At 40.1% G+C, this 27,893-nt stretch overlaps 1 protein-coding gene across 2 annotated transcripts in view; it reads left to right on the forward strand.

Moving 5' to 3' along the window:
* Positions 1-17,040, forward strand: part of KDR (kinase insert domain receptor) — a 31,595-nt gene extending 14,555 nt beyond the window's left edge. Inside the window, exons 14-30 of one of the 2 annotated variants that reach the window (XM_073645481.1) lie at positions 27-173; positions 398-529; positions 2,323-2,429; positions 2,799-2,934; positions 3,066-3,170; positions 3,254-3,367; positions 3,652-3,740; positions 6,396-6,549; positions 8,182-8,276; positions 8,379-8,501; positions 8,601-8,712; positions 9,607-9,706; positions 9,808-9,913; positions 10,000-10,145; positions 12,492-12,579; positions 12,658-12,740; positions 13,607-17,040. In XM_073645481.1, the coding sequence (XP_073501582.1) occupies positions 27-173; positions 398-529; positions 2,323-2,429; positions 2,799-2,934; positions 3,066-3,170; positions 3,254-3,367; positions 3,652-3,740; positions 6,396-6,549; positions 8,182-8,276; positions 8,379-8,501; positions 8,601-8,712; positions 9,607-9,706; positions 9,808-9,913; positions 10,000-10,145; positions 12,492-12,579; positions 12,658-12,740; positions 13,607-13,823 (2,054 nt within the window). In that variant the 3' untranslated portion in view covers positions 13,824-17,040. Of the gene's footprint in view, positions 1-26; positions 174-397; positions 530-2,322; positions 2,430-2,798; positions 2,935-3,065; positions 3,171-3,253; positions 3,368-3,651; positions 3,741-6,395; positions 6,550-8,181; positions 8,277-8,378; positions 8,502-8,600; positions 8,713-9,606; positions 9,707-9,807; positions 9,914-9,999; positions 10,146-10,835; positions 10,979-12,491; positions 12,580-12,657; positions 12,741-13,606 lie in introns of those variants that run through there. The other variant, XM_073645483.1, reaches the window with a different exon arrangement.
* The last annotated feature ends 10,853 nt before the right edge of the window (positions 17,041-27,893 follow it).

Here is a 27,893-nt window from a genome sequence, read left to right on the forward strand (position 1 = left end):
TTAGTAATATTTTATTATCTTAACAGCCCAAAAGCATCCAATTATTCATGATGACCTGAAGAACCAGACCACCAATGTCAGTGAGACTATGGAGGTGCGCTGTCTCGCCACTGGATTACCAGAGCCACAAATTCTGTGGTTTAAAAATTCTGATGCTTTGGTTGGAGATTCAGGTATTGATCTTTTGCATTGTCTTTAAAATATAAAATATATTTTCCACCTTTATCTCCATTTATTTCTGTTACATTAATCTATTCTATAGTACTGTATATATGTGTCTCCATTCCATGTCCTTTGAGCCCATATATTTATATATCAAAGGAATTTTCATTGCAAATAATCACATGCCACTGTTTTTCATCAGTTCACTCACATATCATTGTATTTTTCATCACAGGTATTATTTTAAAAGATCAGAACAGAACATTGACCATACAACGCGTTAGGAAGCAAGATGAAGGATTCTATTCCTGTCGAGCCTGCAATGAGTTGGGTTGTGTAGAATCTGGAATGTACTTTACAGTAAATGGTAACTATACTCAATACCCCCCCCCCCCCAAAAAAAGATTACTGTTACTGACGTATACTGTATATTTGATATGTGAGCTCTTTTATTAACTCAAATATTATTTTTGCCTATCAACCTCAATCTTACAATGAATCAAGAGGTAGTACACGTGTATGACTACCGCAGAAGACATAGGACCCCCATTCTTTTGAATATATGGAGTGGTATCCTATCTGGTCACCCAGTGAAGTTTATTCTTGTTCTGCGTTCTTGTGTGGGTCATAGCTGTGTGACAGACCCTCTACATTCATATATTGATCACCTATTTTTATCATTGCTAGGACATGTCATCTATATGTGATACGTGATATTTCAACCAGTGTATTCTCTCTACTTAATTGGCAACATGTTTAACTATCGAGTATTATTTTTTTTAATTTAAAAGAGACAATAAGATGTCTAGGTAGATGAAGTGGCGCTGGGATTCCTATCATCACTTTCTTCTAGGTCTTTAAAATATTTTTTGATATTATATTAATGAATGATTCACCATTGTCCTCTCAAGGTCCCATCACTTGAAGCGCTCCAAAAAAAGCAAAAATTTTCCAATAAGCACCAAATGAAGAGTTTTATAAAAACAACTGCAATTAAAAACAAGTGTTCCCTAAAAGTCTTTCTTTTCCTATGGTGGGTTGTAAAGTAAATGATAGAGCCAGCCTGATAGTTAATAGGGGCATTTTCTCCATGCATGTTCCCCAAAAAGAGGTGACAGTATCACTTGGGTATGCCATAATTTTGATTGGTGAGAATCAGACTGACAGTCCCCACGATATTGCGAATAAAAGTGTTGCAGTGCTGTCTTATATACCGCTGAGCTAGAAAAGCTGTCAAGGAATGGCAGCACTAAATCAGCCCTAATATGCTATTACTGAGATGGGAAAATCCCTACGGTACATACACCAGTTTATTTCTGATAGACGCTATGGACATGATTCATCATTTGCATTTTATTCTATGTCAATTGTCATTTTGCTGATGTTTTTGTACCAAATTTTTCAAAATGGCGCCTGTGATTCATGAATTATGCACAAAGCCCAAAATTATCTTTAACTGTTTTTTGACTTCTCAGCAGGAAATATCTGTATGTTCCCCAAAATGCTACATAAAAATGCGTACATAAAAACACTCTGTGGGTGTGGGGGAGTTGGATAGAGTTGCACCAAATTTTGCAACATTTTAAAAAAGTTGCATTTCATGAATCTGTCAACATTTGGAAAGCACACATTGACGTAAAAATCAGAAAACTACCTAAACCAGCAACGACAGCTTGAAAAGAGGTTCAAATTGTTTGATGAATTTGTCGCAAATAAATAAGTCATTAATTAAGAAGTATTCACCCAAAAAAACTGCCGAAAATGCAATGTGTATCCAAGTATCAGATTTTAAGCTCCATAATATTTCCACAACAAAAAATGCACTTGTGGTTTTTCCTCTCTTAATTACTGGATAATGACTGCAAACAATAGGAAGTATATAAAGCTTCAATGTAGAGAGTTTTGGATGTTGTACCATGAACTTGGGACTTTTTCTCTTCCCTGGGGCCCCATTAACCCTTTTTTTAGTAAGGCTTAACACAGCAGTAGACTTTTTTCACCTACAGAATAACTGCTCTATTGAAGCAACAAAGCAGTAGGCCTAATTTCTCTCAGTAATCCTACTTGCTGGAGATTAATGGACTGTGCTTGATGACTTTACAGCTATCCTAAAACTGTGAGCTGACATGAACTGTCAAATGTTCAATTGTTTCCCTCCAGACTCAGAAGAGAAAACAAATCTGGAACTCATTATTCTGGTTGGCACCGGTGTGATCGCCCTGTTCTTTTGGTTGCTTCTCGTAATCATCCTTCGGACCGTAAAGAGGGTAATGAATCAAGTTTCTCTACTGTCCCATTTGTATTTGCCTGGCATGACAAATGAAAACTGACGGGGGGCCTTTTGTTTCATTCTCTTCCCATTGTACTAATGTCAACAGACACATTTTCCCTTTCAATGCCATAAAACTCTTGCATGGTTTACTAAGTATGTATTAATTTGATTTTAATTGCAATTGCTCGTAAAGGAAAACATTCCAGGGCATTCTTTGCAGAAAATTAATTATGATCCGTGTGAACAGCTTTAGGGCTAGAGATCTGAACCCTAGGGGACTGCTGGCCCTCCGTTCTTATATTGGAGAAGATTTGAGTGTTTTTTTGTTATAACAGTGTCATGAGCGTCATCTTTTTTTTTCCAGCCTAATGAAGGGGAACTCAAGGCTGGCTACTTGTCAATCATTATGGATCCTAGTGAGGTTCCCCTTGATGAGCAATGTGAAAGACTCCTCTATGACGCAATGAAATGGGAGTTCCCAAGAGAACGGCTTAAATTAGGTACCTCCTGTGTTCATAACATGCTCCATCAATTCAACAGCTAACGGATAATAGACTAAGCTTTCATCTCTTGATTGTGATGGACGGATGATCAAAATAATACACATATGTGTTTGTCTTCCATTGCACAGGGAAACCTCTTGGGCGAGGAGCTTTTGGACAAGTTGTAGAAGCCGATGCTTTTGGAATTGATACAACCTCCACTTGCAAAAAAGTGGCAGTGAAAATGTTAAAAGGTAAGAGAATAAAATATTGTAGATCACTCAAAATAATAGACAACTTTGTTTTATTGAATATTATTTTGATTTTTTTTCCACAGAGGGGGCAACTGACAGTGAATACAGGGCATTGATGTCAGAGCTAAAAATCCTTAGTCATATTGGTCACCACTTGAACGTAGTGAACTTGCTTGGAGCCTGCACCAAGCCAGGAGGTGAGTAACCATCTTTCTCACGCTAAGCAATGGGCTTTAGGACTTCTGGACTTAGGTATTCTTCTGACTAAAATATCTTAGCGTTCAGGTTTCAGTCACCACATTTTTGGAATTCTACTTTTAGTCTACGAAAATGTTTATTTCTATTTGCTTTGTAATATTCTGTCTTCAGCTTCATCTTTTTATAGTTATCTTCACAGCCATAAATCAGAAACTTACATGGAGAATTAAAAATTAATGTTGTGAATTTGATCTCGATATAATCTTCATTGTCTTTGTTTTAGGACCCTTAATGGTGATTGTTGAATTCTGTCGATTTGGAAATCTATCAACATATTTAAGAAGTAGAAGAAATGACTTTGTTCTGTACAAGGTATGTGTACCCACCATTGCACCATGGTCTGATCAGATCTTCTAATTACAAGTCCTGTTTACATTCTTGAGAGCCTTAATCACATTGTCCTGCCTTATTATAATCTAAGTGCCTCTGTGCAGCCTTCCTGTCTCTGCTGTCTCTTCTGATACGTAAGAAAGGAAATGATTTACCCAACATGTAAGGTATATAGACAAGGTTACAGATTACAGTCAGCAAGCCAGTATTTCTTTCTTTCTAGCATCCTGACGGACATATTATACCTTTTTTGCCTCCTCAGTGACTTCATGGCATCTATGATGAAACTTTTTCACTTTAACACCAGGGTATTTTCGGCACTGTACATTCTGTGGATGTCTTATTACATCACAGTCCTACCCACCATGTCCTAGTGACCAAGCCCTTCATTCTTTGGTTTAGCTAAATATTATCCAGTAATATATTTCTAACTTGTCAGCGTTTGTTATTTTATGACATTATATAATTTATAAACCTTGATCAAATGAACCTAAGGGGAAGACTGTACCTCCAAGGTCATGGAAAAAAAGGAAGCACCTTTGTAGATATTTTCTCTGCATGCTTGGAGTAATGTTGTTTTCCATGCCTGGTGTTGCTTGGGTTGCACTAAGACCTCCTCAGGCTGCGCTCTTCCTTGAAATCTTGCATCCCTCATACACTTTTCCATTGTAATGTTCACATCCACACCCTCCCTTCCTGTAAACTGTACAAAAATAGCATGGTGACGTTAAAAACCACAGCAGATCCAATGCTAGGACACGTCTTGCACATATTGTATGTAAGAAAGTCTTATGGTCAGTTTTCCAGTATTGTACAAAATATGACAATTTGGTAAATGGATTTCTATAAAACATACAGAAAATGCAAATAGTCTATTGTATATTAGCTTGCATTTATGAAAGTGTGGTAATATGCTTAGCTGACCACAAACAGGAACAGATTCAGAGCAGTCTGTATTGTTAAGCTCTATATACAGTTGTGCTCAAAAATTTACATACCCCGGCAGAATTTTTCCTTTCTTGGCGTTGTTTCAAAGAATATGATAACAAAAAACGTTTTCTCCACTCATGGTTATTGCTTGGGTGAAGCCATTTATTGTCAAACTACTGTGTTTTCTCTTTTACAACCAAAAACATCCAAATGACCCTGATCAAAAGTTCACATACCCTGGTGATTTTGGCCTAATAACATGCACAGAATTTGACACAAATGGATTTGAATAGCTACTAAAGGTAACATCCTCACCTGTGACCTGTTTGCTTGTAATCAGTGTTTGTGCATAAAAGCTGAGTGAGTTTCAGGGATCCAGACAGACTCTTGCATCTTTCATCCAGCCACTGATGTTTCTGGATTGTGAGTCATGGGGAAAGCAAAAGAATTGTCAATGGATCTACAGGAAAAGGTAGTTGAACTGTATAACACAGGAAAGGGATACAAAAAAATATCCAAGGAATTGATAATGGCAGTCAGCAGCATTCAAACTATGATCAACAAATGGAAAATCAGGGGCTCTGTAAAAACCAAACCACGGTCAGGTAGACCAACAAAAATTTCGGCCACAACTGCCAGGAAAATTGTTTGGGATGCAAAGAAAAACCCACAAATAACATCAGCTGAAATTCAGGACTCTCTGAAAACTGGCGGTGTGGCTGTTTCAAGATACACAATAAGGAGGCACTTGAAGAAAAATGGGCTGCATGGTCGAGTCGCCAGAAGAAAGCCATTACTGCGCAAATGCCACAAAGCATCTCGCCTACAATACGGCAAAGAGACAAGCCTCAAAACTTCTGGAACAAGGTCATTTGGAGTAATGAGACCAAAATTGAACTTTTTGGCCACAACCATAAACATTACATTTGGAGAGAGGTCAACAAGGCCTATGTTGAAAGGAACACCATTCCTACAGTAAATCATGGAGGTGCATCGCTGATGTTTTGGAGATGAGAAAGGCACTGGAAACTTGGTAAAAGTTGAAGGAAAGATGAATGCAGCACGTTATCAGCAAATACTGGAGGCAAATTTGCACTCATCAGCCCGGAAGCTCCGCATGGGACGTACTTGGACGTTCCTACATGACAATGATCCAAAACAAGGCCAAGTCAACTGTCATTGTCTACAGCAGAACAAAGTAAAGGTTCTGGAGTGGCCGTCTCAGTCTCCTGACCTCAATATCATTGAGCCTCTCTGGTGAGATCTCAAGTACACAGTTCATGCTAGACAGCCCAGGAATTTACATGAACTGGAGGCTTTTTGCCAAGAAGAATGGGCAGCTTTACCATCTGAGAAAATAAAGAACCTCATCCACAACTACCACAAAAGACTTCAAGCTGTCATTGATGTTAGAGGGGGCAATACATGGTATTAAGAACTGGGGAATGTGAACTTTTGATCAGGGTCATTTGGATGTTTTTGGTTTTCATTAAGATTTAAAAAGGGAAAACACAGTAGTTTGACAATAAATGGCTTCACCCAACCAATAGCCATGAGTAGAGAAAAGGTTTTTTTTGGTATCATTCATATTCTCTGAAACAAGGCCAAGAAAGCAAAAATTCTGCCGGGGTATGTAAACTTTTGAGCACAACTGTATATGGCTGTGACTCCTGAAACTTAGAATAATGTATGATCATTTCCTTGCAGACCAAATCAGTTCGGTACAGGCAAGCCAAGCATCATTATGTTGAAACTCCTAGGGATTTGAAGAAACGATTAGACAGCATTGCAAGCAGTCAGAGTTCAGCAAGTTCGGGATTTGCTGAAGAGAAGTCTCTTAGTGATGTTGAAGAAGAAGAAAGTAAGACTTTAATGTGTTATGTTGAGGTAGATAGTAGTGATGAACTGATTGCTTGAATGTCGAATTCACCAGTTTGTGCAGATTTTCCCTGGAAACTGAATTCACAGCAAAATTATTCGCCGCAAATTGAATGTTCCTTATTAGTCTCTGGGTCTGGAGAAATTATTATGTTCTGGGTCTGGAGATACCCCAGAGCATAATAAACATAAAATGTGAAAAAAAAAAGTTATACTCATTACTCTCCTCCCTGGCTACCCCACTGCTTGCCATCCGGTCCCCAGGGACTCTTCTTTCAGCCATCACCGCCTTGTCTGCCTGTTCTTCACTATTGGGACCAGGCCTTGGGGGTCATTTTACCTTGTTAGGTCACGGCACACGTTATGACATCACGATGTATGTTTTTTTTTTTTACCATTTACCAGTCGTTTATGATTCACCAAGATAGCAACATTTCTTTTTGTGATCCCTGCAAATCAAATTGCAAAGTGTTCGAATTTGTGAGGACCTGCAACTTTCAGGAAATTCAACTTCAATGTTATCCTTAATGGATCAATCCACTCATCTCTAGTATATCGATAAAAAGTTGCCTAAAGCTGGCCTTTTACATGGATGGATGGTCGACAGAATGGACGGTCAGAGGAACATTCGATCTTGATCAAGCTAACATGCCCAGCGATCAGCAGACCACCAAGCAAATGATCAATTGTTGGAAGATCACATCTTTAATGTGGGCATAAGAATATTGCTTGTTTGTTGCACATCTCGTGTAAATAGACAATGTACTGCCGAGAATGAAGCAAACTGAATAAGGGTGAACTATCATAGTAACAATGTTACAGTTAGCACAGTGAAAAATATTGCACTTGTTGAGCTTTGTTTTTTAAGAACAATCACCGATAAAGAAAGTTGTTTTGGCAGAACATCTGCCAATTAAAATGACCCTAGCCCAAAAGATCATAACAATTAATGGGTAAAGAACAAGTTCTAAACCATTTACAACAGCCAGCAAAATATCTCTTCATCTGTCTCAAGAAATTGCTCTAGCTCCATAACTGTAATAATAATCATTAAAGAAGCACTCCCACTAACATTTGTATTGTTTATATGGGTGTGTACATGCATGTAATGTAGTGTGAGTGTGTTAATATAGTCACCTACCACTGCTCTCTCTGGTGTCCAGTGCCGTTCTTTTGCTCTTCTTCGGTTACGTCACTACAAATGAGATCTGCCGGCTCACTCTATACTCTCTGTATGAGCCAGAAGTCGCTGTTATAATGAAAGCCTATGGAGCCTCGTTGTGTGCCTCATTCTGATGCTCCATAGGCTTACATTATAAAAGTCACTTCTGGGTCACACAGAGCGCAGTGTGACCAAGAGAGTCTGCAGAGCGGTGACGTCACTGAGAAGAGCAGAAGAGCATGAGCTGGATCCCGGAGAGAGCGGTGGTAGGTGAGTATATTAACAGACTCCCACTACATTACATGCACATACACACACATTTAAACAATAAAAATGTTAGTGGGAGTGCTTCTTTAATAGTTTTTGTGATCAGATCATTATGCTTCATTGTTGAATCTGTAGCAAGATAAAGGCTATCACATAACTAACATGATTAAATCTTACAATGTGCAGTTGAAGGAATGTGCAAGAATCAGCTTTGCATGGAAGAACTCATCTCATACAGCTTCCAAGTGGCACGAGGCATGGAATACATGGCTTCACGGAGGGTATGCTTGATTTACATGTTACTGAAAGACATTCAGCCTGTATGATAGAAATGGACAGGTCATGATGGCAGACCATTAAATCCCATGTTCTTTTATTTGAAGTGTATTCACCGAGACCTGGCAGCTCGTAATATACTTCTGGGTGACAACAATGTGGTTAAGATCTGTGACTTTGGTTTGGCACGTGACGTGTATAAAGATCCTGATTATGTCCGGAAAGGAGATGTAAGTAAAATAGAGTCCAAGACTCAGCAGTTCATTTTGTTTTATTAATTTTTAGGTTTCAATTTTAATTATTATTATTCATCACTTTTCGTCCCCAAGGCTCGGCTTCCTCTTAAGTGGATGGCACCAGAGACTATCTTTGATAGAGTATATACAACACAAAGTGATGTTTGGTCCTTTGGGGTCCTGCTCTGGGAAATATTCTCATTAGGTGAGTCAGTTTTGGACATTTCCTTTATCATATGAATCAGTTTCCAAAACTTTTAATAATTTCCAGGGACACTGAGTCCATGCATCTAAACGGTAGCATTCCACAGGATAGATCTTTAAAATGTGACACTATATCTGGAAGTACGGACATTCACTACTTGTGGTTTAGTCATGTCATAAACTGGACATACAGGAGACACAAGGGAGTGATTGTGACCAACACTATGGTGTGTGATTGATCACGTATGGTTTTTCCTCTGTGTGCTAGCATATTCGGTTACACTATACAACATTTTGGCATGTGAGTGATCTGATTTGTATGTAAGATTTAGTTAGCTGTATGCTGCCTAAACTACCAGGCTTGGCTGGTGAAACAATATATTGTATAACTCAGACACCACATTCTGCTTTTTGTACCTCTTATATGCAGTTTGAAGCCTGATACAAGTTCAGATCTATTGTGGGAGTGTCTCTCCATGTAATATAGGCTGGATATGAGGTCTGTTATTATCCAGGGTGGTGCTGTCTTCACTTACTATCATGTATACACACAGCTCCGATAGTGTACTTTCCTCTCCGTATGCTTTCTTCTTTGTCTAGTAAAATATTTTCTTACACTTCCAAGATACTTTCGCCCTGCCCTCTGAATAACTATATACAACCTTCTCCCTCCTGCTATCTCTCACACTGAGATAAGCAAAGGAGAAGCATAGAGAGCTGTTAAGACCAGTTCTGATAGATTTGTAACATGTCTCTAAAGCTCTAGATAAAGGACTTACAGACATTCTGCAGAAGTAAATTGTTTGGAAATTTTAATTTTTATTAAATATGCTTAATTTTGCCTTTAGGAAACAAATGAACAATAATAATAGCAAACTGGACTTTTTAATTACAGGAGGATCTCCATATCCTGGGGTCCAGATTGATGAAGACTTTTGCAGGCGATTGAAAGATGGGACAAGGATGAGAGCTCCGGATTACGCAACAGTGGAAATGTAAGTCACCAGGATAGCGGCTGGAAAGTATGATTCATATGGCAAAAAATTGTTTTAATCATCGTGTGTCACTATTTACTGACATGGCTTTGTCATATTAGATACCAGACAATGATTGACTGCTGGCAAGGAGATCCTTTGCATAGACCCACATTTTCTGAGCTGGTCGAACATCTTGGAAATGTCTTACAAGCTAATGTCCAATTGGTTAGTAATAGTAAGATAAAATAGTATAAATCTGAGGATTTCATGAAAATAGAGCATTAATAAAGTTTATTTCCCCCATTTTCAAGGATGGAAAAGATTACATTCCAGTTACTGTGACTCTGAATGTTGAAGAAGATTCTGGACTTTCTATGCCGACCTCACCTGTTTCCTGTGTGGAAGAAGAGGAAATATGTGATGCAAAATTCCATTATGATAACGCTGCTGGAATACGGTACTGACCTATTTATAAGCGTCATCCTCTACCACCACAGTATTACTACACAATGCATTTCAATAGGTATTTGTCATGAAAGCTAACTGTCATGCAAAGATTACCTAAGCATGGTTTATTGGATTGCCAAATAGATTGTATATATTTTTTACATATGATTGAAATTGAAGAAGCACTCCAGTTTTTTTCCTCTTTGCCTCCTTTTATATAGTACTTAAGTAAAAGGTAGTGCAGGTAATTTTTTGAGTGGGTGCTTTTCTGACAAATCCTACAGCATCTTCTACGTGAACTGGACACCAATCTCTTAGTGCATTCCTATAGGGTTTAAGGGGTAACATCTTTCCTTGTGTGAGGAGACTTATAGGAGATGCAATGCTCCTCTGGGAAATTAAATATGCAAATTGCCTCTTCAGAGAGGAAAATAAGTTAAATTTTAGGTACACCTACTGGAAGTGGCAATTCTAAAAGTTAATATCAACCCTTTAATGAGCCTTGCCACATGACTTAGGGTAAAACCAAATCAGATACTGTATTTGCAAACACTTATTTTGGGATTTTGCCCTTCTTCAGTGCAAAGCAAGAGATCTAATTTGGCTCTATGAAAGCCTCTGGCTGGAGTATAAGGTTAACGTTTCCCAAAAAGGACTCTTAGAAGAATAATAATAATAATAATATTTTTTATTTTTATAGCGCCAACATATTCTGCAGCACTTTACAATTTTAGGGGGGACTTATACAAACAGTACAGAATAAGCATTTCTCAAATCAAAAGGAGTGAGGGCCCTGCTCGCAAGCTTACAGTCTATGAGGAAATGAGGGAGACACAAAAGGTAAAGTATACATATATTGTATAATGCAGCCTTGATATACTAAATAGGATAAATAATACATGGACTGGTCGCCAGCCAGTATGTGTACAGTCCTGACCGAGGCTATTAAGTACATGGATGGTATGAACCTGAAATTGAAGAAGATTTTAATATGGGGGAAAACTGGGACGGACAGATAGTGTGTGGAGGCGATGCGCCAGTCTAAAGAAATGGGTTTTTAGGGTCCGCTTGAAATTGTGGGTATTGGGAATTAATCGAACTGTCCTGGGTAATGCATTCCAAAGAATTGGCGCAGCACGCGAGAAATCTTGGAGACGGGAGTGGGAAGTTCGGATTATGGAGGATTTTAGTTTTAAGTCATTGGCAGAACGGAGGGCACGTGTAGGGTGGTAGACTGAGACAAGGGAGGAGCTGTAGGGGGGTACTGAAACATGAAGCACTTTGTGGGTAAGCGTGATAAGTTTAAATTGAACTCTGTATTGGATGGGTAACCAATGCAATGACTGGCACAGGGAAGAAGCATCGGTGTGGCGGTTGGCGAGGAATATGATCCTTGCTGCTGCGTTAAGGACGGATTGGAGAGGGGAGAGTTTAGTAAGAGGGAGACCGATTAGTAAAGAGTTGCAATAGTCGAGACGAGAATGAATAAGAGCTACAGTAAGAGTTTTTGCTGAGTCAAAGGTGAGAAATGTCCTGATTCTTGAGATGTTTTTGAGGTGTAGATGACATGAACGAGCGAGTGATTTGATGTGAGGAGTGAAGGAAAGATCTGAATCAAAAATGACCCCAAGACAGCGGGCTTGTTGCTGGGGAGTAATGGTTGAGCCACAAACGGAAATGGCAATATCGGGCACAGGTAGGTTAGTGGAGGGAGGAAATACGAGTAGTAGAAGAAGAGGACTTGAACTCTAGTGCAACCTACTGGAAGTAGCAATCCTGTGGAGAGACATTACCCCTTAGACACAAGTCAAAAGCCTCTCATACAGTCAAATCAGACCTCTTGCTTTGCACTGATGAAATGCAAACAACCCAAAACTTGTGTCTGCAAATAAAGTATCTGGTTTGGCTTTTATCCTAAGTTATGTGGCAAGGCTCATTAAAGGGCTGATATTGACTTTTAGGATTGCTACTGCTAGCAGCTGGCACTAGAGTTCAAGTTTTCTTTCTCTCTGAAGAGGCAATTTCTTACAGTTTAGACATGCATAGAGAGACTGGCTCCAAGTTCATGAAGAAGACCCTATACTATTCAGATAGTCAGTGTTGGTCACGTCATATAACGGCAGCCAGGAATTGACCTGATAATTTGTAATAAAGTACCCAGTAAATTAATTACCTGCTCTACTTGATGTACTTTACAAATAGAGGCAAAGATAATACTTTTTACCTGAGTGCTTCTTATGTAGAAAGGAAAACTATATGGTTTAAAATGACCTTTTACTAAAAAAAGAAAAGTTGAATGGGATATGTAAAATGCCTTCAATTTCTCTAACTTTAATTCTCTATTAATTGTCTTCAGGCAGGTCCAAAAGAGAAATAGCCGGCCTGTTAGTGTCAAGACATTTGACGATATACCTATAGAGGTCTCAGTGAAAGTGCCTATAGAGGTAGGAGAAAAGTCTTTGTCTCTCTTTCCACTATTCATCACTAATATCAAATTATTAAAACTCTTGTTCATACCATAGGACAACCAAACTGATAGTGGGATGATTCTTGCATCAGAAGAACTGAAAACTCTGGATAATACACAAGAAGCTCTGTTATTTAGGTAGGCCATCTCACAATTCCTAAATTTCTATCTTTAGTTGGAAAATTAAAATATCATATATACTTTCTTTAAGTCGCTAAAATACTATTACCAACTTGTGTTCTTAAGGGCAACTTCACACATCCGTGTTTTTTTTCTTTAAGTCTCTGAAATGCTAATACCAACATGTGTCATTAAGGCCGACTTTACATATCCGTGTTTTTTTGCATACATGGAAAATTGAACAATTTCCATCAGTGTTTTGGATCAGAGTTTCATCAGTGTTTGGTCATTGTGTCAGGTTTTATCATCAGTATTTTATAAAACTGATAGAGTTTTCTCAAGCTTCTTCTATGAAATAGTCTGTGAAAACCAGAGAGCAGTAGGGTGCAACTAGGATGTGTCAACGTGCTCTCCGAGTATTTCACTGACCTATAGACTTTCATGGGTGAATTTAATCCATGAGTAGGATCAAAAAAGGATTCGTCCACATTTTTTTTTTTTATGGATTATTGGTTTGCAAAAAAAAGGATATGTGTGCAGCCAGACAGGCCTTAATGGGTACGTGTTCATTGTGTGAAAAACACGGATAGAGCATGTAAGAGAAAATTGGATGACTGAAGAGACCTAAAGGGAACCAACATTTAGTTTCTGTATTACTTATATTGTAGGAAGATTACAATATATTAACCACTGACTTGTGCAACAATCCCCCAAACAAAGCCATAATAGTAGAATATGTACACGTTGACTTGCATTTATCTATTCCAGGAAATGTCTTTTGATAGGCCATTGACTCATTGTTCATCATCATCATCATCATCATCATCATACTGCTGCCCTTCATTCTAGTTATTTTACCAATGTTGATTCTTCTCTAATTTCAGCTGTTTAAAATCCAGTAAAAGCAAAGATTCAGTCACATCAGGATCTTCCAACCAAACCAATGATTACCAGTCTGATTACCACTCAGATGAAACTGAAACTGCCAATGATACCAATGAAAAAACTCAGCTTCTCAAAAGGGAAAGTTCATCAGAGATATTCTATGTGGTGGAAAAAGCTCCACATCAAGCTGTCATCCAGTTGACCACAGAAGTTTAGGAGCTCAGAACTTTTTTTTTAACTTGCCACAATGCATTAATAGAGAAGAAACTTTGGAGATCTAGTCTGCTGGAGAAGATGACTTCAAGAGACTGTCATGGTCTACTGAAGAGGAAGATTCCTGGATATGTTTCTGCATTTCATGTTTGAGATAGACTTATACACATTAACAACACTCAACATGCTGTTGAATAAACAGGGTAAGGACTTTTGGGAGCAAAGATTTCCTGTCTGGATACCAAGTGCCTGTCAGTGGGGTTTCCTGAAAACTGGAAGGTCCATCACTGTACTTTTCTTCAATCCATCAATGAAGTGACTAAAGTAGACTTAAAACCTGGACTGTTGGCCACACTATGGACTAAGTAAGCTATCTCACACATATAGTGGTGATGTATATATTTTTTTGTATTATGCATTATTTTTATTTTTTTATCTTTTTTAAATACCTGACTTTGGATAAATGAATTTTCCCATCTAGAGATAAAGACGTAGTGCTGTATTAACTGCTTCTCTAAAGGGACTGTAATATGGGCTTACCTTATAGGACTTCCTCTGAAGGTCCAAGAACAGGAGTCATATTTCATACACTGGGTACATGTTTCTCTGTGTTATTTTTATATGTGAAGCAATATAGAATTCACACTGGTCTGCAGAGGAAATGGTACAGTGAATTCCACTATATTACTAATCATTGAGAATCAGCAATAATCTAATGGTGAACTTTATTGAATGTGCCCGGGAAGTAGTTGGAATCGCATGTCAAAACTTAATGTATGTAAAAATTAAGAAATTCTAGTCTTCCAGCTACCAGATCATCAAAACCTTGAGGCTTTCATACACATTAGACTAATTTTGGCTGAATGCGGTGATATTGACGAGTTCAGTTGACAGTCTAATATGTATGGGGCACCGGCCGACTTATAGGAGAAATATCGATCACGCATGTGCGATTTCAATTGCATTGTTCTCCTTGATATAAGCTGACATTTGGTCAGTGGCTTTCTTGTAGGGAACACAGGAGCGCTCGACCAAGCGAGTGCTCCTGTGTATGGTAAAGTTGGCTGAGATGGCTGTTGACCCAATGATCAGCCAAAGCATCATTCAGCCAACAACCATCTATGTATGTGGCAGGCCTTATTATTGTCTATGGGTTGGTAAAAGTGTTCAAGTTTTATAAAACCAGCCATGTTGACGTGTCCGCCTTAAGATGTGTGTTTACATGTATGTATTAAATCATGTAAGTCATCTCAATTTCTAAAACTCTAAGGGATCTAAAAGCAACACCTTATACAATCTTTACGTGACAGGGGCTCCCACCTACCATTTTCTGTTTACTTATTTATAAGACTTGGTGTCTTCTTATGTGGGAGAGAGTTTGAGGCCTTTGGGCTCCCATAGCATCAGGGCCAGGGTGCGACAGCTACTTCATCACCTGCTACTTTTATGCCTCTGACTAAAATATGTATTTACACATATATATGTTTTAGCATAGGTATTACCTCTAAATTTATATGGGCTGGTGACATTTCCCAGCATATATGTACATGTTAAATCTAGAGATGAGACAAATGGTTTGTGGTAAATGGAATTCACCTCAAATTTAACCAAAAATTAAGATTGGCCGGAATCCAATTTTTTTGTGGTTAACCTTGGGTGAATCCAGCAATATGGCAGCTGACTATATAAAAGAATATATTCACTCTACTCCTATCTGTCCCGCTGTGCAGCCCTGATCAAGCCTGGTAGACTTGTTATATTCCGTCACCGTTATTTGTATCAGTAACGAAACGATTTTCTTTACATTTTTTATACTTTTACTATCCTTTAGGGTCTTGGAAAGATCCCAGAGCATAATAATTCACATTAAATTCACATTGAATAAATTTGACGCAAATCCAATATTTTGGCCTAATTCAAGACAATCTGCTGAATTTAACCCTCCATCAGGAACAATGACTTCACTAACGAGTTCAGGTACAATGCGCCTGTCATACGCAGGCTAGAAAAATGCCTATAATATCTAATTTTCTCAATTTCAGTGCTCAGTGACGTTCATAGGGATGTAATAAAAGAGAGTACACATAATCAGGTGCAAAAAATCCCCAAACATTTACTTAACATAAAAGTAATAACTCTAAAAATACACACATTTCACAACTCCCGCCAAATAGCCCCCAGTTTTCAATGCATAACTATTATTAAATGTCAGTTGATTCAGCCTTAATTAAATTCCTGAAAAACATTGTTATTTCAATTTATGACTAGTTCTGGATTACTGGAAAACAATATACAATATTTAAAGGGAACCTGTCATGTTGTCATACAGTCCGATCTGTAGAAAGCATAGTATAAAGCAGATTACTATATAGGTTTGTTGGAAAAGATTCAGCATACCTTGTATTTTATTAATTGAAATCCTTGGAATTTGTATGTATATGAATCCCGTGGATGATCTTACTAATGATTGAAAGCTATCTCTACATGCACTGTCATAGAGGGAAGACTGTTAATCACTGAGTAGGGCCGCCCAGTGGACTCATTACACCAACACCAGGGATTTCAATGAATAAAACGCAAGTTCTTCTGAAACTTTCCCACAAAAATGTATATTAACCTGATCAGCTCCTCCTGCTATATAACATTCTGCCTGCAGATCACATACCATTTTCATCATAACAGTTTCCCTTTAATCTTTATGTACGAGGGGGGAACTTTATAAAGAAAATCAAAAGTTATTTTGCAGCTTTCTTCCAGATTTGCATTAACTATAAAATTGTCAGCTACTGTATATTATTCACAGCACTTTGCAATGAGATTACTGAACAGCATGCCTCTTATCTGATTCCTGATAATCACATTTTACTGATTGGCATCAGTACAAATGGCCTTTACATTGCCGATAGTGATCATATGAGATATGTGAGATGGAAAGAGGAATTGCAAGCTCTTCAGTTACCACCAAAAATTAAAACAAAAAAGAAATGAGGGGTTAATTTTTCAAGACTGGCAATTCATTCATTTAGTAAATTCTTGATGCCATAATTCCTGCCTGAAGTGTCTTTGTCTGTACAAGATTTTATCCCTGAGACAAAATGTGTGGGGTTTATATTTCAGCGACACGTCAAAGCAAATAAATATCAATGTTGTACTTATTTATAATGCAATGTAATAAAAGAAATGTAATATATTATATTTATAAATGTTTATTTGTATATACCATGAAAAATGGAAAATATTCTTGTTAGCATTATTAAAGTGTTAAGTTTTGTAATAACGTGTGCTGTATTGTTTTACTGTACGTTAAAATCAGTTCATAACTGTGCTCAGTAGTTAGCACAGTTGCTTTACAGCGCTGGGGTCCTGGGTTCAAATCAAACCAATTACTACATCTGCAAGGAGTTTGTATGTTCTCCCCGTGTTTGTGTGGGTTTCCTCTGGGTTCTCCGGGTTCCTCCCACACCCCAAAGACCTACTGATAGGGAATGCAGACTGTGAGCACCAATGGGGACAGTGATAATGATGTCTTTAAAGCACTGTGGCATTAATGGTGCTTTATAAGTGAGTAAAATAAATAAAATAAATAAACACATGGCATTTGTTAGAGACTGATTCAGGAATAAAATATGAGAATAAACGGACTAATTTTGAGAACATTTTAAAAATGAAAAATGGTCATTATACATGCACTACATGTTTTTTTTATCATATCAGTTCATGCAACATTAGTATTCTATTCAGATGATCTACACATTATTACCACAGGTGTATAAAATCCAGCCCCCCGCCATGCAGTCTGCTTTGTCAAACATTTGCAAAAGAATGAGCCGTTCTAAGGAGCCTACTATATCACTAGTGTAACAAACCAGTTTGTGAAACTTCTTGCTTCCTATATAGTCTAGCCTCAAATGAGAGTGGTATTATTGAAAACTAGAAGGATTCATTACCACAGCAACTCAGCCATGAAGTGGCAAAGTACCAATAATCCGCTGACTCCATAACTGCAGAGTCCAGACCTCCTCTGGTATTAACACCAGCACAAAAACTGCTTACCGGTAGCTTCATGGCACGGGTTTCCATGGCCAAGTAGCTGCATGCAAGCCTTACATAACTAAGAACAATGCTAAGCGTTGGGTGGTGTGGTGTAAAGACGCCACCACTGGACTCTGGAGCAATGAAAACATGTTCTGTGGAGCCATGAATCACACTTCTCTATCAGTCTGATGGATGAGTTTGGGTTTGGCAAATGTTAGGAAAACATTACCTGCTTCATTTGCCAACTGTAAAGTTTAGTGGAGGAGTGATGATACCATGAGGTTGTTTTTCTGGGGTTAGATTAGATCCCTTGGTTCTAGTGAAGAGAAATTGTCTGTAGGATCGTCCCTCCTAAGCCATCTATATGTAGGTCATAGGAAGCTGAATAAAATGATACCTTGATATCTGTGATCCGATGTCTTATTCCAGAGAAATCCATGTTGTTCTTAATATGTAAATGAGATGTTAAGATCTGTGGGCTGGACATAGATCTCCCAGAGAATCTTCCTCCAAGGCTTATTTTAAACAAATGGGGGCATTACCAGTGTGAGACATGTAATGACTGACAGTCTGCTCTCCTGATCTACATGAGGTCTGCGTCCGGCCCATAGTTTTTAACCGCTCATTTAGATATTAAGAAATAATGTATCACATATCGAAGATACCGAGGTATCATTTTATTCAACTTTCTATGACCTGCATGAACATAAAGATGATTTAGGAAAAAAATACAAATTTTTTGTGACTTTTCAAAGTGTTTTATGCCAAAAATTTGCTGTCAGTTGACTATATCATGGGTCAATTTAGTATTCATTACTTATTACCATTTTATTTATGTCTGAAAACTAGTGATGAGCGGATCTTTTGAAATTCAAAGTTGCATACGTATAAATTTGCGCAGATTTCAATACTGGAAAACTTGTAAGTTCTCGTAAAATGCACATTGAGGACAGGATAAAGAACCTTGCAGACTGTAAGGGCTTACACTTTAGAGATGAGAGAGAGGACCACTTTGATCATAAGAGCTTACACTCTATAGAAGAGAAAGACTTATCCAATGGCTCTGGAGATGGAAAACGACTCTGCCGTACAAAGTGTGCTCTAGAGGGAACCTGTGATCTCTGATGGCCCAGGTACTGACTACCATGCAAGCCCACGTGACAATGTAAAACGATGGGGGGAACTACCAATCGAATCTCAATATATCATTTGAGAATTGATCTGCCCATCTTTACTGAAAACAGCTATAGTGATATTTTCCTATAATTTCCCCTGTGCTGTACGGATTGTCATCTTACTGTAATTGTACACTCACCTATAATATAACAGGCAGCAATCTTACCGGCAAGCTATAAATAGCAAACATCCTTGAGCTTCTTTGCCTATTTCCGAATATTCACCGGAACTTGAAACTAGAACTTGTGACAAAACACAAATATGCAGGTGAGTAAATAATTAAGTATGTATAGTAGTTGGCTGTACAGGAAGTGGAGAAGAATGCTCTGCTATGCCCTTACAGGAAGAGGAAATGGAGAACTGTCTGCCAAATGAAATCAACCAGACTTCACAGTATTAGGAACAAGGTAAGGACACATCTGCAGGGCGGCAAGAGGTACTACTACAATGTAAGACAGTTCAAAAGCCATACAGTATACACCTTTTATATGGAAAATAATTGTTACATTTATTAGGGGTTACCTATAACTTCAGTTAATTCAGTTTCAGAAATTCAGTTTCAGTCTGCAATCTACATTCCTTCATTCATTTTCAGAACTCTAATATGCGGTTTGCAGCCAGATCTAAGTTTCAGACTTCTCTCTTGTGGGAGTGTCTCTCACAGTAATATAGGCTGGATGTGAAATGTGTGTGTATCCAGGGTGGTGTTGACTTCATTTGCTTTAATTTATCAGCACAACTCCAATACTCTACTTATTTCCTTATGTTCATCCCCATGTACTTTCTTCCATGTCTGTATCCTGTGCCCTCCCTGAGATACTTTCTCTCCTCTCCACTAAAGATCTATGTATAACTCTTTCCCCTTTATAACTGTAAGATTTAGAGAAGGGAGAGAGGGAGAGATGCAGCAGAAAGAGCCATCAGAATTGAGCAGGAGCTTTGACGGATTTGTAATATTCATTTTGCTGAAGCAAAATTAAGTGTGCTTTCACTCCTCCCTTCCAGACACTGCCAATCACATCTTGCCAGCTGATCTAGCAATCTACCACCCTCAGATGCTACCAAGCTGTGATTGGCAGCATCTGGGAGGGAACAGTGATAGCACATGCCCCCAGACAAGACTCTAAAGGAACATCAGTTGAACTACGAGCAGAGATTTCACATATTGTGCTTCAAAGGCAGCAAAAGTGATTATGTGGGCAATGGAGTGATGCAGCACAAAACAGAAAAAAAGTAGCAGAATCAGGGGAGTTATGAGATTATTGCACTGTATTTAACTTAATTTTTTTTGGTCAAGAGACTGGTCCTCTTTACTGTCCATGGCCTCCAATAAACAGCAAATTGGTGGTATAGCAACAAAAAAAATGCAATGAGCACCAAATACAGAACTTGTTAAAGCACTTTTTCAGAAGCGTTTAGGAAGAAAAGTAAAAACGGGATATTCTACGGTCTATCGTCGCCTTTCACAATATACATCTTGTATCATATTGCTTTATATCTTGTATATCGTGTAACACATATAGAATTATCACTTTCAACTACACAAATATGGTCCCAGTTCTAACAATCTGATGTTAGTTGGTGGCCTGGATGAGTGCGGGGAAGGTATCTCACAGACTGTTTAGTTAGGTGAGCCTGAGAAAAGCTGAACTCGGTGGACGCCTCTGGACTAACAATGACTGCAGCTCATTAATCTTCAATATTTCCTATTCTGTCATTCTATGATACGCTGGTCTCCATGCAACAAAATAGGAAGTGATCGGTCACTTGGGATGTACACAGAGATTCTTGGTATTTGGTTCACACGGAAGTCTAATAAAAAATCAGATCCTCCCAACCTATTTTTGAATTTAGCACCTTTTTGTCTATTGTTTTAGGGTTTTCATTTGTCTCACAATCCGCTATTGATTTATTCTGGAGCACTTACAGCTCTGGACATGATATTGCAATGTGCTAAATAAGGGTAGTGGCTGTATTTAGTGTGATCCAACACAAAAAACAATGTGGCGGACCTTTGAAGACCGTCTGGAAGAAAACCTGTCTGTTGCCCATAGCAGCTAATCCCTGAGCAACTTTCATTTTTCAAGAACAATATCAGAAATTAATGTTTTGCGGAGATTGTTTGCTGTGCGCAAAAAATAGCAGTGTTTATTTTAATATGATAAATCATTAATGCCTCTACTTATACGTCTGTTATAGTTAACACTTGTACTCCTAAGATACCAATATTGTAATATTCTTTCTATATTGTGCCATTCCTCTGTTCCTCTCCTGGGAATTATACAAATAAATTGTGAACTGGGTGTTACTATCAACCTACAATATTTCACTGTTCGTATGTTTTAGACAATGGCAAACTGTGTAGGGACGCGCCCCATTGACAAGGAATAAAAAGGAATAACAGAGGAGTGGCACAGTGCAGAATCCTAAGATTATATGGGGAATGGAAGGATTTAAAATAACTGGGAAAGATGACAGTTGTTTTTTTCTGCAATATTTATTTAAAATACTCTAAAAAAAATATTCCTATTTAGTTTAACAACTCTTAAAATTAATAATAATTATAGATACTACACATTTGCATGATCTTAAATGTTGTATTTATAATGTAAGATCATATCTGAAAAGCAAATAGCAAGACTCTTATCACAGAAAACCCTTAAAATGCCCTAATAATTATGATTAGAGATGAGTGAATATATTTGGGTGGACTTGAATTCTACTAGAATTTTACAATAATCTGCAATCGCCAAAATGCAGATTTTTTTTTATTCATTTATTAATTTGCTCTGATGCAAATTTAGCAAAATGGCGTCCATAGTTCTCCATTTTTCTGAACTTTAAAGGGTCACACAATGTTAAAAATAGAAAAAATTCTTATACTCACCGCTCACCTCTCTGGCCCATCTGCTCCTCACCGTCACTCATCCGATCCTCATCATATTTTCTTATCACATTCGCTTGTGCAGAACTGTTCCAGGCCCAATCAGAGTCAGAAGCCCTGGCCTAGTGTGAGAGGTCCGGGACAGTTCTGTGCATGCGCCTAAATTCATGGCGCATGTTGTGACATCATGACCTTTTGCTCCCCTTGTGCAGAACTCTCCAGGGCCTCATCAGAGCTGGAATTCTCAGCCTGGCATGAGAGGCCTGGGGATTTCAGCATGAGCGGTGGTAATAAAAAGATGTGATGAGGCCCAGACGGGTGACAGTGAGGGGCGGTGGGGGGAGGGGGCTGGAGAGATGAGCAAAGGTTGAGTATCAGGTTTTTGTTTTTTTTTACAAAATTTTACATTTATTTTGCTCTGGTTTTGTAGAGACCCCAGAACATAATAATAACAGCAGAATAACTTCTCTGCAAAACAAATTTTGTGGGAAAATTCATGCGAATAGGTGAATTTGAATATTGCCTGATCCACTCATCTCTAATTATGATAGATCATGACATTTTGAAGTCCAGTTCACCAAGCAAATACTCCAGGGCAGCACAAAACTCCTCCAAGCGCTGCCAAATACCAAAGTGCAGATCAGAATGCTTAACCAACTGTGCCAAAAACACAACAGTGCCACAGAACTCCTCACCAGAAGCTCTAAATATATACTACTATGTAAGATAAAATACCCCCTGGGAGAACTAAACAAATACCTCAGTGCAATCTAAAATACCTCTAGCAATGCAATAATTATATTACAGCACAAAATGTCTCTCCAACATTACCCACTGTGCCCACTGGGGCACAAAGTATATCCTAGGAATGCTAGTTGCATCACTTTATAAGGCCATGTTCACACGTTCAGTATTTGGTCAGTATATCACATCAGTATTTGTAAGCCAAAACCCTGAGTGGAACAATCAGAGGAAAAGTATAATAGAAACGCGTCACCACTTCTGGATTTATCACCCACTCCTGGTTTTGGTTTACAAATACTGATGTAAAATACTGCTGTGTGAACGTGGCCTAAATGTAAGACACATTTCCCCAGTGAGTAAATGAAAATAAACGGCACTCTGGGATACAATAGGAGAGGTGCCTAAGTATGGTACCAATCCGTAGTAAGTAGTACGAGTAAAGCTCGGCACTAAAAGGGATATGTGATGAAAAACGTTATTATTTTATTATCAAACAAAACATTACATTTTAATGTTTCGGTTCTACTCGGACCTTCATCAGGCAAGTATGGACTGTGTCAGGAAAGAGAATTATATCAATTGCAGCGCTGATGTAAAGTGACAGTGTCACTATCTGGAATGGCGCTGTTATACTTGTACTAATTACTAGTATTGAGCGAGCACTAAAATGCTCGGGTGCTCGAAGCTCGGGCCGAGCTCACTGTGATACTCGGGTGCTCGACCCGAGCAACGAGCCCAATGTTAGTCTATGGGAGACCCGAGCATTTTTGCGGCGGCACCCCCGGCAGTCTGTAGAAAGCCTAAAAAGTGCCTAAAACGATAGTGACAGTGCTCAAAAGACATGGGGACAGCATGGGCATCGCCCCAGGAAGCATTTCTGACCCCCAGATCACTGCTGTCAACAACGTGGTCAGAGGTATTAAGCCACTTTTACAGGCTCACAATAAAACATTCAAAAATGAAACTGAAACGGTTTTCCTGTGAAATATGTTAAGGAACTTCCTTTCCAGGGTAAAGACTTGTGTATAAGGTAAAATAAATAACCAAAAACAAAAATACTCCTCTACACCTTGGGCTATGTTCACAAGTAGCATTTTTTATGCGTTTTTGCACTTTTGTATTGCTTTCAACCGTGACAAATGCATTCACCGGGAAATGTCATTTTAACATTTTACAATCTTATCTGGCCATGTGCTGTGTGACACATGCATACAGTGCTGAAAAGACATGGGAACAGCATGGGGAAGACCCCTGGAAGCATCTCTGACACCCAGGTCACTGTCTAAAAGTGTGCACATCATAAGTGATCCTTGCCGCATCAGAAGATGCAGACTTGCAACTATCCCCGTGCAAGTCATTGTCCCAGGGCAGTGTTCAATTGTACCTCTCCCATTCCTTGCAATGCAAGCGCAAGTATGCAGCCTGCCACCCACCCACCCCCAGGCTGCAATACCATACTGCTAGCTTGCACTTGAAATGGGGCCTTTTAGTTTGGAGGAGGCCGAAGCTGGCCACTACCTCATGGCTGCTTCGGCAGCAAGGTGTCCATACTCAGTCCCCAGATGCCCGGTGGCCAGGTGTCCACGCTCGGTCCCCAGCCGCCAGGAGGCGGCCGGATGTCCATACTCGGTCCCCAGCCGCCCCGCGGCCGGGTGTCCACACACGGTCCCCAGCCGCCTGGGGGCGGCCGGGTGTCCATAAACGGTCCCCAGCCGCCCCTATTTCTCCTTGGAAGTTCCCCCCACACTTTTCTTAGCCCGGCCTGCTTTAGGGCAGCATTGGACGAGCCCACCAGAGAACCAAACTCCTCCGGTGGGCCCTGGCTTCTCCATCAGGGGAGTTGAGAGTGCCAAGGTGAGGAGCATGATGATGATGATAAAAGTTAGCATCTGCTTTGTTTTCTTGGAATGCAAGCGTAAGTGTGCAACCTGCCACCCACTCACACCCAGGCTGCAATACCATACTGCTAGCTTGCACTGGAAATGGGGCCTTTTAGTTTGGAGGAGGCCGAAGCTGGCCACTACCTCATGGCTGCTTAGGCGGCGAGGTATCCATACTCAGTCCCCAGCCGCCCAGTGGCCGGGTGTCCACGCTTGGTCCCCAGCCGCCAGGGGGCGGCCGGGTGTCCATACTCGGTCCCCAGCCGCCCCGCGGCCGGGTGTCCACACACGGTCCCCAGCCGCCTGGGGGCGGCCGGGTGTCCATAAACGGTCCCCAGCCGCCCATATTTCTCCTTGGAAGTTCCCCCCACACTTTTCTTAGCCCGGCCTGCTTTAGGGCAGCATTGGACGAGCCCACCAGAGAACCAGACTCCTCCGGTGGGCCCTGGCTTCTCCATCAGGGGAGTTGAAAGTGCCAAGGTGAGGAACATGATGATGATGATTGAAGTTAGCGTCTGCTTTGTTTTCTTGGAATGCAAGCGCATGTATGTAGTAGCGGCTAGGCCTGAGGTGGTCAGCGTTTTGGCGCATATCCTACCTACTCCGAGGATTGCTCGATGTTTTCCTGCTAATATCCCAGTTCTATGACTCCAGTTAAAACAAAGCTTCAGGTGATGAATGATGGATGAGGTGGTGGCAAAGGAGAAAGAGCAGGAGGAACAGGGACCATTCACATCAATATCAGGCCAGTCAACCACACATGTCTTGTAGGATATGTTTCTGTACCAAAAGGAGCGGTTAGGCTACACAGTTATAGGGTATGCAGTGAGTGCAATGCCTACCAAAAATTTGGAGGCACTCCAATGCCCCTTGGAAGTGACATGGAGGTCAGAGGGCCTTAACTAAACCGTTTTTTCCATTTATAGCAACTGGGTCTCCTGTGCACTGTTGTCCTAAGCAGTGAATGGAAGGCTTTCCAAAAATTATGAGGAACTGCAATGGCCCTTGAAACAGACGTGGATTACAGCATACTAAAAACCTTCTACCCATTATTGGGGAGTGGGTCTCCCTTAGTGTTCGCCTATGCATTGAAAAGCAAAAGCTGACTAAAATTAGGGGGAAATGCAATGGACGTTGGAAGAATGGTGGAGGTCGCAGTGGAATAAAAAGACAATATCAATGCCCCTTGAAAAAGTGGTGGAGGTCGCAGTAGCTTAACAAGACGGTTTTAATGCCCCTTGGAAGAGACGTAGAGGTCGCAGTAGCTTAACAAGACCGTTTTAATGCCCCTTGGAAGAGACGTGGAGGTCACAATGGAATAAAAAGACAATATCAATGCCCCTGGGAAAAGTGGTGGAGGTCGCAGTATCTTAACAAGACGGTTTTAATGCCCCTGGTAAGAGTGGTGGAGGTCGCAGTAGCTTAACAAGACGGTTTTACTGCCCCTTGGAAGAATGGTGGAGGTCGCAGTAGCTTAACAAGATGGTTTTAATGCCCCTGGGAAAAGTGGTGGAGGTCACAGAAGCTTAACAAGACGGTTTTAATGCCCCTTGGAAGAGACGTGGAGGTCGCAGTGGAATAAAAAGACAATATCATTGCCCCTGGGAAAAGTGGTGGAGGTCGCAGTAGCTTAACAAGACGGTTTTAATGCCTTTGGGAAAAGTGGTGGAGGTCGCAGTAGCTTAAAAAGACGGTTCTAATGCCCCTTGGAAGAATGGTGGAGGTCGCAGTGGAATAAAAAGACAATATCAATGCCCCTTGAAAAAGTGGTGGAGGTCGCAGTAGCTTAACAAGGCGGCTTTAATGCCCCTTGGAAGAGACGTGGAGGTTGCAGTAGCTTAGCAAGACGGTTTTAATGCCCCTTGGAAGAGATCTGGAGGTCGCAGTGGAATAAAAAGACAATATCAATGCCCCTAGGAAAAGTGGTGGAGTTTGCAGTAGCTTAACAAGATGGTTTCAATGCCCCTTGGAAGAATGGTGGAGGTCGCAGTAGCTTAACAAGACAGTTTTAATGCCCCTGGGAAAAGTGGTGGAGGTCGCAGTAGCTTATCAAGACGGTTTTAATGCCCCTTGAAAGAGACGTGGAGGTCGCAGTGGAATAAAAAGACAATATCAATGCCCCTGGGAAAAGTGGTGGAGGTCGCAGTAGCTTAACAAGACGGTTTTAATGTCCCTTGGAAGAATGGTGGAGGTCGCAGTAGCTTAACAAGACGGTTTTAATGCCCGTGGGAAAAGTGGTGGAGGTCGCAGTAGCTTAACAAGATGGTTTTAATGCCCCTGGGAAAAGTGGTGGAGGTCGCAGTAACTTAACAAGATGGTTTTAATGCCCCTTAGAAGAATGGTGGAGGTCGCAGTGGAACAAAAAGACAATATCAATGCCCCTTGAAAAAGTGTTGGAAGTTGCAGTTGCTTAACAAGACGGTTTTTATGCCCCTTGGAAGAATGGTGGAGGTTGCTGTAGCTTAACAAGATGGTTTTAATGCCCCTTGGAGGAATGGTGGAGGTCGCAGTAGCTTAACAAGACAGTTTTAATGCCCCTGGGAAAAGTGGTGGAGGTCGCAGTAGCTTAACAAGACGGTTTTAATGCCCCTTGGAAGAATGGTGGAGGTCGCTGTAGCTTAACAAGACGGTTTTAATGCCCCTTGGAAGAGATGCGAGGGTCGCAGTGGAATAAAAAGACAATATCAATGCCCCTGGGAAAAGTGGTGGAGGTCGCAGTAGCTTAACAAGACGGTTTTAATGCCCTTTGGAAGAATGATGTAGGTCGCAGTAGCTTAACAAGACGGTTTTAATGCCCCTTGATAGAATGGTGGAGGTCGCAGTAGAATAAAAAGACAATATCAATGGCCCTTGAAAAAGTGATGGAGGTCGCAGTAGCTTAACATGATGGTTTTAATGCGCCTTGGAAGAATGGTGGAGGTCGCTGTAGCTTAACAAGATGGTTTTAATGCCGCTTGGAAGAGACGTGGAGGTCGCAGTAGCTTAACAAGACGGTTTTAATGCCCCTTGGAAGAGACGTGGAGGTCGCAGTAGAATAAAAAGACAATATCAATGCCCCTTGAAAAAGTGATGGAGGTCGCAGTAGCTTAACATGATGGTTTTAATGCGCCTTGGAAGAATGGTGGAGGTCGCAGTAGCTTATCAAGATGGTTTTAATGCCCCTTGAAAGAGACGTGGAGGTCGCAGTGGAATAAAAAGACAATATCAATGCCCCTGGGAAAAGTGGTGGAGGTCGCAGTAGCTTAACAAGACGGTTTTAATGCCCCTTGGAGGAATGGTGGAGGTCGCAGTAGCTTAACAAGACAGTTTTAATGCCCCTGGGAAAAGTGGTGGAGGTCGCAGTAGCTTAACAAG

Source organism: Phyllobates terribilis, unplaced genomic scaffold (genome assembly GCF_046119375.1).
Source record: "Phyllobates terribilis strain yellow unplaced genomic scaffold, ASM4611937v1 Scaffold_1__5_contigs__length_1240528914, whole genome shotgun sequence".
In the NCBI taxonomy this organism is placed as follows: Eukaryota; Metazoa; Chordata; class Amphibia; order Anura; family Dendrobatidae; genus Phyllobates; species Phyllobates terribilis.